General features: G+C 41.5%; 1 protein-coding gene across 1 annotated transcript; it reads left to right on the forward strand.

Annotated features, from left to right (window-relative positions):
* The first annotated feature begins 2,992 nt into the window (after positions 1 to 2,992).
* Positions 2,993 to 13,219, forward strand: RSL1D1 (ribosomal L1 domain containing 1). The gene is made up of 9 exons (XM_090277000.1): positions 2,993 to 3,140; positions 3,841 to 3,980; positions 5,217 to 5,355; positions 5,876 to 6,024; positions 6,114 to 6,215; positions 8,138 to 8,231; positions 8,321 to 8,446; positions 10,599 to 10,898; positions 12,799 to 13,219. Exons 1-9 carry the CDS (start codon positions 3,042 to 3,044, stop codon positions 13,123 to 13,125), a joined length of 1,476 nt encoding a protein of 491 aa, XP_090133126.1. The 5' UTR covers positions 2,993 to 3,041; the 3' UTR covers positions 13,126 to 13,219.
* Positions 13,220 to 14,080: the final 861 nt, after the last annotated feature.

The following is a 14,080-nucleotide window of genomic DNA, read 5'->3' on the forward strand; positions in this document are numbered from 1 at the left end:
GGGACTGGTTTAAAAAACAGAAGCTAAGGAGATGAAACAAAGGCAAACTAAACAGGCAACGAGAGTGGAAAAGGAACTGTGGGTACGGGAAGCATATTGGGGGGAGGTCAACAGGGAGGGGGAATGGGGAAAGGGAGGGAGATGATATAGGAATTGGGGATCAAGGTAGGAGGGAATGGAATAGACGGAGAGAGGTTGGGAAGAACTGTATGCACAACTAATGGACATAATCTAAAAGGGGGGGACAACTGGAGGGAGGGGGGCCACCGGGTGGAGGGGAGCAGAGGGAAGGGAAATTGGCACAAATGTAATATTTTAATCAATAAAACACATTAAATCTGAAAAAAAAAAAATAGTTGATGGGTTTGAAGATGGGAGGTCTACAAATTTCTATTGTTTATGGATAACAAATTACACCAAATTCACCAAGCAAGGACTCACTGCCCAGTGCACATAGAAGCTAATACTACAACACTGGCTTTTGAGAAAATAAAAGTTTTACTGTGAAGTCAACCAAGAGAGGAAACAAGGCTCAAATCTGTTTCCTGATCCAGGGAGAGTTTTAAGAGGTTGCAGGAACAAGCTGGTATATGGAAGCACTGGAGGGGCAGGTTTGGACTTAAGAACTTTGTACCTTGGCTGTTTTGGTAAGATATGGCAAGGGGCTTCAGCACCAGATCTTTCTAGGACAACCAACCAACCCTTTGCTTCTGAAAGTGTTCCAGTATTCCAGTTCCATTCAGGTCCTAGTCCTTTGGTTCTGGGTACATCTGGAGGTTAAATTGTCTTCTCTAAGCATGCTTCAGCTGCATGACTTGTGGTTTTGGTTTGCTGTCTCTGAAAAGCAACTTGATATCTTGTTAGAAACAGGATAGAGCCAGTTTGAGCTGATTCTGCAGTTACAATCCCAATTTTTATGGGTCAGGAGTCTGGAAGCAGCATAGCTAGGTGGTTCTGGCTCAGCATGGACAGATGTGGCTCAGTTAGTTGGGCGGCGTCCCACAAAGTGAAAGGTGGCTGGCTCAATTCCCGTTCAGGCACATGCCTGGGTTGCGGATTTGGTCCCCTGGTTTGGGCATGGGTAAGAGGCAACCAATCGATGTTTCTCCCTCCCTTCCCTTCTCTCTAAAAATAAATAAATAAAATCTTTAAAAAATAAAAAGTCTGCAGTCATCTCGAGGTTTGATTGGGGGAGGATCCATGTTGAAGCTCACTCTAGTGGTTGCTGGCAGGCTGCCTGAGTAGCCTTAAGACCTGGTAGCCGACTTCACCCAAAGCACGTAATATGAAAGAAAAGTGAGGGAAGGAGAGGTGGAGGGAAAATCGGTACACAAGGCCGAACCTATAGTCTTTTCATAACTAATCTCAGAAGTGACATCCTATAACTTCGGTATATATGCTATTTGATAGAAGCAAGTCATTAAGTCCAGCCTACACTCAGGTGGAGGGGAATGAAGGCCCATCACGTCTATATCAAAGAATTTGTGGGTGTATGACATTTTTTAAACCACAATACCCACCCAGATTATTAACTTTCCTACAGCATAATTCATCACTACCTCCTCTTTTTCCCTAGCACTGCTTCAGAAACCTTGTATCTACAATTTCTCCGAAGTATAAACTCAGCTTGATAACAAATTAATTCCTTAACCTACCACTGCAGCCTCATCTCCCATTCCTCCCCTCTGCACATTCCTCATCCAGCCACTTACTACTTCCAGACACCACCACACTCTTTCACCTGAATTCATACCATGCCCTTTCAAACCCGAATGCAGGTGGCAAACGTCGAACAGTCCTAATGCTCTTTTCACATATTAGAAACACTGATAAATGAAACCTAATGTAACAATTAATAATCTTGTGCTAAAACTAATTCCATCTTCTACTAGGTTCTAGAATAGACAAGTGAGAGAGTAGGTACCAAAGATTAAAAAAAAAAAATTATGTAAGTTGATTAAAGATAAAAGTCATTATTAGAGATCAGCAGGTGAACATCCATTCTTCCAGCTTTGGCAATATGGAAGGAATTGTTTTCTCTCAAAAATTTCAAAGCTAGTTGCAAAAAGACTAGAACCATCCTAAAGGCCCATCAAAAAGCTCCTAAATATACTATTGCTTATCTACATACAGGAAAGTCATTCGGAGTTTTGAAAAGATGCTGAGCATTATGTACTGACTTGGCCAACCTTCAAGATACATTAGGAGGAAATGTCAACGTACAGAACGATGGGTACACTAAGCTACTATTTGTGTTTTAAAAAAAGATTAAATTTAAACCTACCCATACAAAGAGAAAAAATTATAACTACTTCCTAAACATGCCTAGAAGACCCCCGGAAGTTTCCAGCAGAAACAGTTAACAGTGGTCACTTCTGGGGATGTGGGGCAGGAGGGAGACTTTCCACCGTATTTCAGGCTGCACGATTAAGTTTACATGCTCTTACCTCCCACCTCTGTGAGACCCGCAGTTCATTCTGGCTCCTCGTTCGGGGCCCCACACCTCTTAATGACGGGACTGCTGTTTCCTGTGTCTCATTCCACGGAATTCTCATCACCTTCGCGTTCGGGGCGGCTGTCCGGGCGGCGTAAGTGGTTCGCCCAAAGTCACCAGGCGGGTGCGTGGTAGGGCCAGAACTCCCTGCTCTCCCAACGCCCCTCGCGGCCTGCCCAAAGGCGGGGTCCACGGAGAGCGGATGATTCCCGTGACACGCCTCCTTTACCGCCTCCCGGCGCTTGCCCGATTCCTTTGTGAAAGAGAGAAATCAAAATCGCCATCCCCCTACCCCGCCAAGCCTTACGAAAACACGGAGTAGAAGTGAAGGAGAGGAGTTACCTCAGAGAAGAGACGGCAGCCGCATACTGAGAAACATTCAGTTCGCTGGTACCCGCCAAACCTCTACGGCACGACGCCCGGAAGTGACGCAAGGATCCCCACACCACGCTCCCTAACTTCCGGCTACGGGCCTGGGCTCGCGCGTGCGCACGGAGAACCCCCTGTAGGGTTCTGCACGCTAATCCACACGAGGTGAGGGAGCGAGATGGAGTCCTCGCCTTCAACGCTCGGCGCAACTTCAACCGCAAACTCTGCCTCCACCTCAGCGACCCAGGCCGCACTGGAACAGCTGGATAAAGGACAGGTGAGAGGCCCCTGGGAAGGGGGTTACGGAAACGAGGTGACCGTGGCCTTGTGGTGCGCGTGGTGCCGGAGGCGGACTCTGCGCCTCCTTGGATGCTCCCGGAGCTTTGAAAGGGTCACTGGTTAGCGGTGCTCTCTGCCTGCCCGCTCTTTTAGACGCCCTGGTAGTGCTTGCTTATCCCTGCCCTACATCCTGGCTCTCTTAAATTGGATTGCAGATATAGGTTAGGACTCTGGGGTGAGATGCACCTTGCTCTGCTTCCCTACCGTTTTACTGAGTGGCTTAATTTTGCAAGGCTCAGTTACCTGGCATTTAAAATGGGCTCTGTTGCCTTCTGCTCTCCAGTATCAGAGGAGGTAATGCACCTAAAGGGCTGTAGCCAGAGGCCTGTCACATAATAAGCGCTCAGTAAATGCTAGTTGCAGAGTATAGCGCATTTGCTGGGGATTACTGCCTTCATTGTGAACAGGGGAAGCCCGTTCCATCTGACACTATCAGACGAGGGTTAGAAGCGGATCCTTAGGTGGTTTCTGATAGATTCTTACATTCCTGTGATACAATTGCAGGATCCTAATAGCTATGGATGTAGAAGTTACCTATTAAAATAGGAATAGAACAGAAAAAAGGAAAAGGCTGTGGGGAGAGGGCAGATGCTAAATTAGATTGAGATTTAATTTATTTGTGTATTTCCACTTTGCAGATCAGAAAGGCAGTGGAAGCTCTGTTGTCACATTCCAGGTCCAGGAAAAACGCGAATGGATTGCTTTTGAATGAAAATGAAAATTTCTTTTTAATGGTGGTATTATGGAAAATTCCAAGTAAAGAACGAAGGGTCAGAATGTAAGTTCTGGTTTTCTGCCTTTGCTGTTTTTATCTGCTTTGTCAATTCTATGTAGCAACTTAGTTTCTAATGGAAACTTTTACAAACTCAAAATAAAAGTCCGAGTTGATATAAATAATTGTGCCTTTAAAAAAAACACATAAGAATTCAGATGGGCTTAAATTTTCTAGAAATTTCACCAGTTTTCTGGGGGCTTGGTGAACAGTTATTTTAAGTAGTTCTGGTGAATCTGAAACCCGATTTTTGAGAGAGCAAAGGTTAGAATAAATTAAACAGCTTTTGTGCTTTCACAGAATCTGTTATCTTTCCATGTCAAGCTAGTTCCAAGCTAAAACCCATGAAGTCCTGGACTTCTTTATACAGAGACTATTAAAAACTTGGCAGTGAACTCGTTATGGAGTTCAAGGTTGTGGGTTCGATCCTGGGTCAGGGCACATACAAGTGTCAACCAGTGAATGCATAAATAAATGGAACAACAAATCGATGTTTCTCTTTGTCTGTAAAACTCACTTGATAAAATCTTTTTTTTAATTGGAGGAAAAAAACAACAACATGATAATCATGGTATGTTTCCTGGTCCCTCTTGATTTGTTTCATGTTTTCTGGTTCCTTGAAGTGTGTCAATACAGGTGGTAAAAAGAGCTCAACATATATAGCATGAATGTGTTTAAAAATGAGGACATGTAAGATGTACAAAAGAGAAGGTATAGAAAAGATTGTTTTATAAGAAAGGCAGATGCATGCCAGAGGCAATGATATTATGTGATAAGCAAGGATGACCTAGATGCTCTCAAAATCTGTAATCTCAGATAAGAATGGTTTTTTGTTTCACCTCTTTAAGAGCTGTGTTGTTTATGGAGCCAGCCCAGAGTTTTCTGCAACAGAACTATCTGGCAGAAAATCAATTTTAGCGTGTTATAGGATGTGTATATAGATAGTAACACATAAAATAATAGTTTTACATATGCAGTATTTGAATTCGGACTCTTATTATATCCCAAATATTAATTGATATTTTGGTCTATGGGTATTTGGTGACTTAACTTCCACCTTAAATATGTCTTCTGTACCATTGAAAACCAGATGTATTTTTAATGTTCTCAGTATAGTATTAAATAGTGTGAATGAAGTTTATTCAAATGACAGTGAATTTCTTGTGTATTCTGTGGTGTATAAACAGACATTCTATGTATTATGATGCTTTATTCCTTGATTCCTTCTCATCTGTTTTGCAGGTTCTTGCCTCATGGTATTCGATCAGATTTAGCGGATATCTGTTTATTTACCAAGGACGAACCCAATGTAACACCTGAAAAGACGGAACGTTTTTATAAAAACCTTTTAAACAACCACGGAATTAAAACCATTTCTCAGGTAGGGAGCAGGTTGATATTTTCAAGACAATTAAAAGATCTGATTCAATTGAAGTGATAAGTAATACATTGCTATGTTACCTAGTATATCTCTCCTAGAAATTTAATTATTCATTTTAATTTTTAATTTTATTCTCCTTGGCTTTAGGTGGGGCATATTCCATTTTTCCTATAATGGCTGAGCTGTCTAGCTGTGTTGACCCAAAGCTCACTGTGAACATCAGTATCTTTCTTGAAGATTGACAAATACGTCATTTCCTCTGTGCTTACAGAGCATCCTGTGTTTGACTTGGCACTTCTCACCCTGTATTGTAGTTGTTGGTATTGATTCTTTAGCTGAGGTTCTATATCATTTGTCTTCATGTTTCCTGCATTTAGCATAGTGCCTGGCACATTTTAGCTATTCACATGCTCAATAAACTATTGCTCTAGGACATTTTAAAATCTAAACAAATTGTTGCCCAAATATTTCTTCTTGTTACTGTTCATTTCCTTAACTTTTTGTGTTCTATGTTTTCTAGATTATCCCCTTCCGAACTTTAAAAAGGGAGTATAAAGCCTATGAGGCCAAGCTCCGCCTCCTGGGTAGTTTCGACCTCTTCCTTACTGATGCAAGAATCAGGCGGCTCTTACCTGCACACCTCGGGAGACATTTCTATAAAAGAAAGAAGTAAGTTTCTGAGCAATACCTGGACTTTAGCAGCACAAAATTTATAGGTGTATGTGCTTTGTGCTGTAAATGCCTGTGTGTTGTTACAGGGTTCCAGTACCTGTAAACCTTAAAGCCAAGAATCTTTCTAAAGAGATAAACGCATCGATAGGTGGAACTGTCTTAAACATCTCTAAAAGTGGTTCTTGCAGGTAGGTGAACTGCATTAATGTGTACCTGTGTTTAATCTTATATTTAATAATGATTTTATAAACATTTTTACAAGATACTGCTAATGAAACCACATTCTACTGTCAAAACTGAAGTTCATTCCTTGGATGTATTTAGTTCTCTAGAACAGTGCTGTCCCATAGAACTTTCTACAGAGATGGAAATGGTTTATATTCCTGCTGTCACCTACAGGAGTCATTATCTATATATGGTTGGTGAGCACTTGAAATGTGGCTGCCACAGCTGAGGAACCAAATTTCTGATTTTGCTTGATTTTAATTAATTTAAATTAGAATAGGCACATGTGCCTAGTGGCTCATGCTTACCATATTTAATAGGGTACCTCTAGATTAAGGATAGCAAGGAGAGTAAGATTAATGCTTAGAGACGATCAGTGGTTCTGGGCTTTCATGTTGACCAGCATCATATTCTTTAATATGAAGATCCACCTCGGTCTTGGTTTAAGCATATTCAAAATCATTTCATAAAATACTGAAGTCTGCTGATTGGGGATCTACTGTGGGGATGGGCAGCTGACAGTAGGGCAGAACTGTAGATAGAGTATGGTCCTTCCTCCCAAAGATACCCAGGAGCCCATGTGTACCCAATGGTTACACATACCATAAAGTAGGACTACCAGGGTTTCTTAACAGTATGTGACAGGGAGGCCAGCCCTTGGCAGAGTGTTTCCAGGTAGGGCAGAATGGAATTTGACTGGGTAAGACAGGTGGGCTCTGGTGTAGCCTTCTACCTTCAGATGGGAAGTCCCGTATTTGGGCGTCATTAGGTAGCTGAGAAAGTTGTTGTCTGGAACGCTACTCTTTGGTAATAGGCTGATATTAAAGTAATGGCTCATGGGAAGCAGTTAGCTAGGAGGTCAGAGGCCTGGTTCATGGGATCAGTGAGTAGCTGGGAGAAGGGGACAGCACCATGCAGCTTGATAAAAGAGGAATAATCTCCTGCCACTGAGGTTTTTCCAAGCCAAATCCACAGATTAAGAAACATGATGGACAACTAATAAAAACAATACAAAACTCTGAACCATTCTTTTATCTATTTTCCCACCTTTTCCTAACAGTAGTTTTCTATCTTCTCCCCTTCCCACCTTCCCTTCCTTTGCCACCTTCCTGCACGTTATGTCTACCTTCCTTCCTCTTTCTCTCTCCTTCCTCCTCTCCCCCTCCCTTCTTGCTATTTTTCCATCTGCAAAGCAAAGGTGTGCTTGCAGGTAGGTGGCAGTGGCCACAGAGGGTGGTCAGAGCATCTCCTTTTTCCAGGAACTTCTCCCGCTTCCATATGGGACTGGCGCCTTTCTAGCTGTTGCCTTGGCTGTCATTCCCAGGGTGAGTGGGTCTGCAGATGTTCTAGAATCGTGGGGTCCTTTAAACAAGCAGACTCTGCTGAGAGACTGGCAGTTTCTTCTTCTGCCCCAACCCACACTGGTTTGCACAGTCAGAAGCAATGAGGCTTTATTTACCCCTGGCGCTGGGATCGTGAGCTCTGCAGTCTGGTCTGGTGCTGGAAGCACTCCCCAGGTGTCCCTCCTCACTTTTTAAAACATGTGACTGCACTTTCCGCTGGCCTGCTGCTGCTGCCGCCACTGCTGCCGCCACTGCTGCCGCCACCACACCACATCCTCTCCACCCAGGCTCCGCCCCTCCTACATGTCTGGATGAGTATTTCTTCTTTATATCTTTGTTGGAGTTCCATGCAGCTCAATTTTCTGGAACTTCTAGTTGTCTCTAGTTTTGAGGTAGTTGTATTCCTTCTTAGTTGTGGAGGAAGACGCAACATGTCTGTCTAAGCCTCCATCTTGGCCAGAAGTTCCTTTTCCATTCTGCCTGTGCCTTATTTTGAAGAATTACTTTAAAAATTGTTTGTCTGAAACTTTACTAAATTTCAGCACTATACGCATTGGTCACACTGGAATGCAGGCTCAGCACATCGCCGAGAACATTGTTGCTGTCACGAAGAAGCTTTCACGGGAATTGCCAGAGGTATAGTCTTGCAGATGCATCAATTGATTGTTCAGTTAAAAGAAACAAAGCATGTGTACATTATATTACTCTTCTTTTGTTTGTTTCAGAAGTGGGAGAGTGTGAAACTTATGTATGTGAAAACAGAGAGATCGGTTGCCCTTCCCATCTTCTCTTCATTTGTCAGCAGTCGGGAAGAAGCCAAAGGAGTGTACACTCCTAGTCAGAAGAAAAAGGTGAGTAGAATTTTAGATATTGGATAGACTTAACCAAGGATGTAAGTGCTGCCCATGAGGGCACGAGGTTGCTGTTCCTGTATGACTTTTCTTTCAGTAGTTTTCCACTGGCTGTGCTTCTGTGTTCATTGTTCCCTCTTTACATATGAGGTTACTTGATATTGGTATGAATAAAGTACAGTAGAATATAAGTATCTTATATTTATGATAAGTTAGGTGTTTTAATTTCTCTTAAAAGGTGTAATTAGGCTTAGAAAGGGTCTATTCATTGGCAAGAGGAGTTAAGAGAAAGAGGAAAACCAAAATCTAGTTTAAGTTCTTCATTATTTATGGGCAAAGATTAAGATTCTGTTAGGCTAACAGGCACCTATTGTTTTTGGTTTGTAGGTTTTCAGTGTTAACAGGTACTATTGAAAAACAAATCAGCATGAGCTAAAACAGAATTTTTTCCTCTGTGTTGGACCAACCTCCTAGTTTGTTTATTCTTCAGCCATGTTAGCTGTGTCCAATGAGTTTTTCTTCACTATTATTTTTTAGATTTTATTTATTTATTTTTAGAGAGAAGGGAAGGGAGAGAGAAAGAAGGAGAGAAACAGCAATGTGTGGTTGCCTCTCGTGCGCCCCCAACTGGGGACCTGGCCTGCCACCCAGGCATGTGCCCTGACGGGGAATTGAAGCAGCTACACTTTAGTTCACAGGCCAGTGCTAAATCCCCTGAGCCACACCAGCCAGGTCCAGTGAGTTTTTAGCTTTGGTCTTTTTCTTTTTTTACTTCTAGAAGTTCCATGCTTTCTTTTTCAAATTGGCTTTACTTTTTTTGGTTCCCTGTTATCTATAAATAGTCTTGATTCTTGAAATATTAAGCATAATTACTCGATAGTTGTCTGCTAATTCAAATAGCAATGGTGTTGCGAGTTGTTGTCTCTACTGGTTGGTTCCTTTTGTATTTGGTTATCTCTGATTACTTGATGATCATGGCATTTGGAAAATTATTTATAGAAATAATTTGAGTGGTAGGGTGCAGATCCTTTCTCTGGAGGATTGACATTTATGTCTGCCAGGCACCTTGGGGCACCACTCTCTCAGTTGGGACCAGCTGAAAGCACACCCAAGGCTTAAGGGTCCCTGAATGACGAAACAAAGCATGGTGTTAAACCTGCAGGACTTCGTTTGTTTTTGTTCCTCTTGCCCTGAGGGTGGAACTCATGGGGTCCCAGCTTATCATGAGGGGTTTCCTCTTAGATTCCCTGCCCAGTGTGGTATGAATAAAGTACAGTAGAATATAAGTATTCTTATATTCTTATATTCTTATATTCTTATATTCTTCTACACACCACCCTCATCCCCTAGTTTTCACGTGGCTGTTAAAGCAGAAGTTAGTGATCAGGTGATACTCTGGGCAAAAATGGATTCTGGGCTCACTCCATTGGGTCCTCTTTTTTAATTTCTTATAATTAGCTTACAGGTGCTTTTATGAAAAAACATTTTTAATATTTTACCTTGCCTTTTTACTTGTTTTTATTTGGAGGATGATCTGAAATAATATAGGCTGCTATTATAGAAAGCAGGAAGTCTGGGTTTTTTGCCATCTGTCAGCACATTCAGTTGAGGGCTTTGTGAAGATGTTGGAATTGCTGGTTATAATGGAATTTGGACACTATAAGAGATGTTATTTAACAGTACTCTGTGGTAAGGATTATGGACCTCTAGCTGTGTAAATTTTTTACTGTTTTATCTTTCAGCCACAACTTAAAGTAGGAAAAAAATAGTTAGGGTTTTTGTTTTTGTTGTTTTATTGGTAACAGCTTGAGATATAATTCACATCATCACATACTATGCAACCTATGGATAATTCTTAATTTACCTATAATGAGACTGACTTTCACAGAACCTGTGACTGTGTATCTCAGATACCCAGATTTTGAGTATTGGTATGTAATTAACCACATAAAATGCATCTGTGGTCATGACTCAAAAGCAAAGTGGAGTTGAGGTTCAAGTGCTGATAATGGGGTTTGTTTTATCAGTGCTTGTACAGGTCAAGGCCCTTTCAGGGTGCTTATGAGTAATCAGAACTGCGAGTGCTAAGTCTCTGCCATTTATTTTCCAACTAAAGTATCTACTACTAAAATTACATTTGGTTTTTTGGTAGGAAGAAAAGAAAATGCAAAAGCGAAAAGAACATAATGAAAAACGAAAGGAGAAGAAAAGAAACATAAGGCTTATGAAACAGGCTAGAAAGGCTACATCTGCCCTAACTACAGAGAAGGCAGCTCCTAAAACTAGTGGTGGTCCAGTGAAGGACTCTGGACTCCAGAAGAAAGAGACCCCCAAGCCTAAGAAGAAAGAGCCCTGCAGAGTAAAAGTTCAAAATGAACTGCAAGACGAATCTGAAGAAGAGATCCCATTACTGGTTCCAATAGGAGAAACTCCTGCCAAAGAAAACATAGAAGTATGTTTACTAATACTGACTATTCACAATGGATTGATTCAGTAACCACTGTGTGTCAGGCAGGTACTGCTGAGTAATGAATTAAGAAGTGTAACACAAGGGGGGGAACACTGTTTATGGAATTCTATTTTGAGAGAAACCTGTTCTAATAAAGAATTTGAAGTAATAGAGAAAAATACTAGGGTAAACCCTAAGAACCCAGGAGATAGTTACTGTCAATTACTTGACCTTTTGTTTAAATATTGGAGCTATGTATAGTGAACACAGCCTTTTGTGTACCTTGGAATGAAGGGAAACTTAACCATATTAATAATTCTTAGAAACTTTGCCTGTGGTTTTAAAAAGCAGGCCAGGATTGACATTTGGGCAGTGGCTCAGCTTCTGAAGGTGGGTCCTGGATCCTGCTTCTGAAATCTTTCAAGCACCCCTTCTCCAGTGGTTTGTAACAGAAATCTGACATCATGAGTTTCAGAGGAGGTCATTTAAAGGAACTGAGTTTTTAAAATTTTTGGTCCTTTGTTAATGCTTTTACTCATATTCGTAGTGTCCTTCCAACCTTTACGGGGCAACCTTGAAAACAAGGGGAAAAATAGGTCCCTGAGAGTCTAGAAAGCTCGCCTACCTACCATGTGTGCAGAGAGGACTCGAGGCCCCTCTGGGCACTGCCTGCACTCGGGTGTCCTGCGCCCATTACAGCACATTATCTATTTGTATTTCGTCCTAACAGTGACCCTTAAACTCTTCAATGGTACTCTAATTGTGTCTCTTAGTAAAAAATATTCCTTTTAAAGAGCCCTCAAAGCACTACTGAATTTTAAAAATATCCTTGAAGTTAACATAAATGATCATGATATTAACTGTTCACAGTATAATTGATTTTAGAAAAAGTAAGCTGTTTGCTTATAATGGGGCTGGAAGGTACTATGTTGGAAATTAAAGAATGGAAAGTACAGGCAACAAGGTATTGTCTGTCAAGAGCTGTAGAAGTGTTTATGCACTTACAATCCATCTGGGAAATAAATCAGGGTAACGTATGGAAGTTCCATCATTGTTCACTGCAGAAGCAAAAAATGGAAAAATATAATGTACCCTTGCAGTAGTTTTTGTAAAGTTGCTTGAAATAATGTTTAGTAAGAGCTTACACTGCTTAGGAAATACTAATGAAATAATTGGGAAAAGGGTGTAATACTTGGCTTTTAAATCCATACTCGTGGAGGGAAAGGTGAGAATTGTTAATACTGTATGGTAAAGTTACTAGCAAGTTTTGATTTTAGATTTTTTATGTTTTTCAGATTTTCCATAATTTATTGGGAAAAATGTTTTGTTTTGTTGGTGGTTGGGTTTTTTTTTTCGTCTACATAGCCTACTTTTATATTGGACAGTTCACTGCTAGAATGTTTTCCTTGAATCATCAGCAGTGGTCATCTGGGGTGCTTGGAAAATTCAGGATTCCTGGCCTGTAACACACTCCTCAGAGGTCTTCAAATTGAACTTCAGGAAGTGGGTTTTTATAACAGGCACCTCAGCTGGTTTTTACACACACAGTTTGGGAACCCCCTATCTTAACCTATGTGTAAGGTGAGTAAGAGTCAGAATTTGGTCACAGGCCTCCCTGCTGTGCTCCTAATGGGTGCTTCCAGGAGGCTCTACACTCAGCCATTAGGGAAGATGGTTTTCCTTTGATTGGACCAGGAAGACCACCAGGGTCCTCTTTTTAATCAGTGATAGAATACAGCTGCCTTTCAAAATGTCTGCAAGATAAAAAGAAAAGCCATTGCTCTTTCATCATGCCAAGGTGTACCTTTGGGGGTTACCTAAATGGTCAAAACTGTAACTCTTGGAGTTACATTGTCAGTTGGTTTCCTTTTTCCCCCAGACCTAACTTTATTCTTTTACTTAGGTACAAAAACGTGCCCCAAGAAAGAAGTCTCCAAGAAAGGGTCCTGGTCCCAACACACCTCGTGGGAAGAAGAGAAAGGCCTCTCCAGCTTCAAAGACCCCGAAAGCAGCAGAGCCCAAGAGTCCAGGTAAAAGCCCAGGGAAGAAGCCTAGACTCAAAGAAATGGTGGAGAAGGAAAGAAAAACTCTGCTGGGGAAAAAAGACCCAAGACAGACACCCAAAAAGCCAGAGGCCAAGTTCTTCACAACAGCTGATAAGTCTGCAAGGAAAGCTCCCCACACCCCCAAACAATGGCCCAAAAAACCCAAAGTGCCCCAGTCGACCTAAAGTCGGTGACGGAACCAGGAGGAAACATGAGAGCTGCCTGGAAAGCTTTTGAAAAATACACAGGTCCTGTCACAGCTTTCTCCAAGAGTGAGGCCTCAACTTTAATTTGTTTAAAACCTTCACAGGTGATTCTGGTGTATGTTCATGGGTATAAGAAAGAACACTAGTTTGAATCCATGTTTTAAATTGCTCATCTGTGTATTTACCAATATATTAGAAAATATAGTACTTTTATTAAAAGTGTAACGGTTGCTTCTGAGTAAACTAGTCCATATCTTGTTAGTGTTACTTGAATGTCTGTGATGTGACCTTTATCCTTATCTGGCTCCAGAGCAGCAATTTGTCAAACACTTCCACAGCTTGTCTTCAAACCAGTGGTAGGCTCACGGCGTAAATCAACTGTGGCATTTACAGAAAATTATATAGTTTCCTGACCCATCGCACTGAGCTGGTTTATCTTGGTGGGTTTTACAAAGGTGGTGGTTGGCCAAGGTTGTAAACCACTGAGTTACTTAGCGTATGTTTGGTGAGGAAAATCAGCATGGTGTCATTTGTAGAGACACCAAATTGAATCCTGCCTGCTAGAGACAAGAAAAAACTTCCTTAAGTCTTTTACCCTTCCTCCAGATTACCCATCATACTGTATAGATTTACTTAGATTTGGCACCTCTCTGATGGGACACCTGGAAGCTAGACTGTTAAATTTGGGTGGTGGTTGAACATATGCTGAGGCAGTATGTGACTTCTCAGGAATGCAGCCTTTCAGCAGATCTGAGTTGGGGTACGCATCTCTAGTAGGAAGTGATGGGTTCACTGTAGCACAAGAAGGCCAGTGTGAGACATGCTTCCAAAGATTACATGGTTCAAAAACAATGACAAGGAATAAAGCTTTAGATGGTTGTTGGCAATTTGAGTTGAGATAGCTGTTGGCTTTTTAGTAGCACAAACTAAACTG

This window comes from Furipterus horrens, unplaced genomic scaffold (genome assembly GCF_987537825.1).
Source record: "Furipterus horrens unplaced genomic scaffold, mFurHor1.1.pri manual_scaffold_5, whole genome shotgun sequence".
In the NCBI taxonomy this organism is placed as follows: Eukaryota; Metazoa; Chordata; class Mammalia; order Chiroptera; family Furipteridae; genus Furipterus; species Furipterus horrens.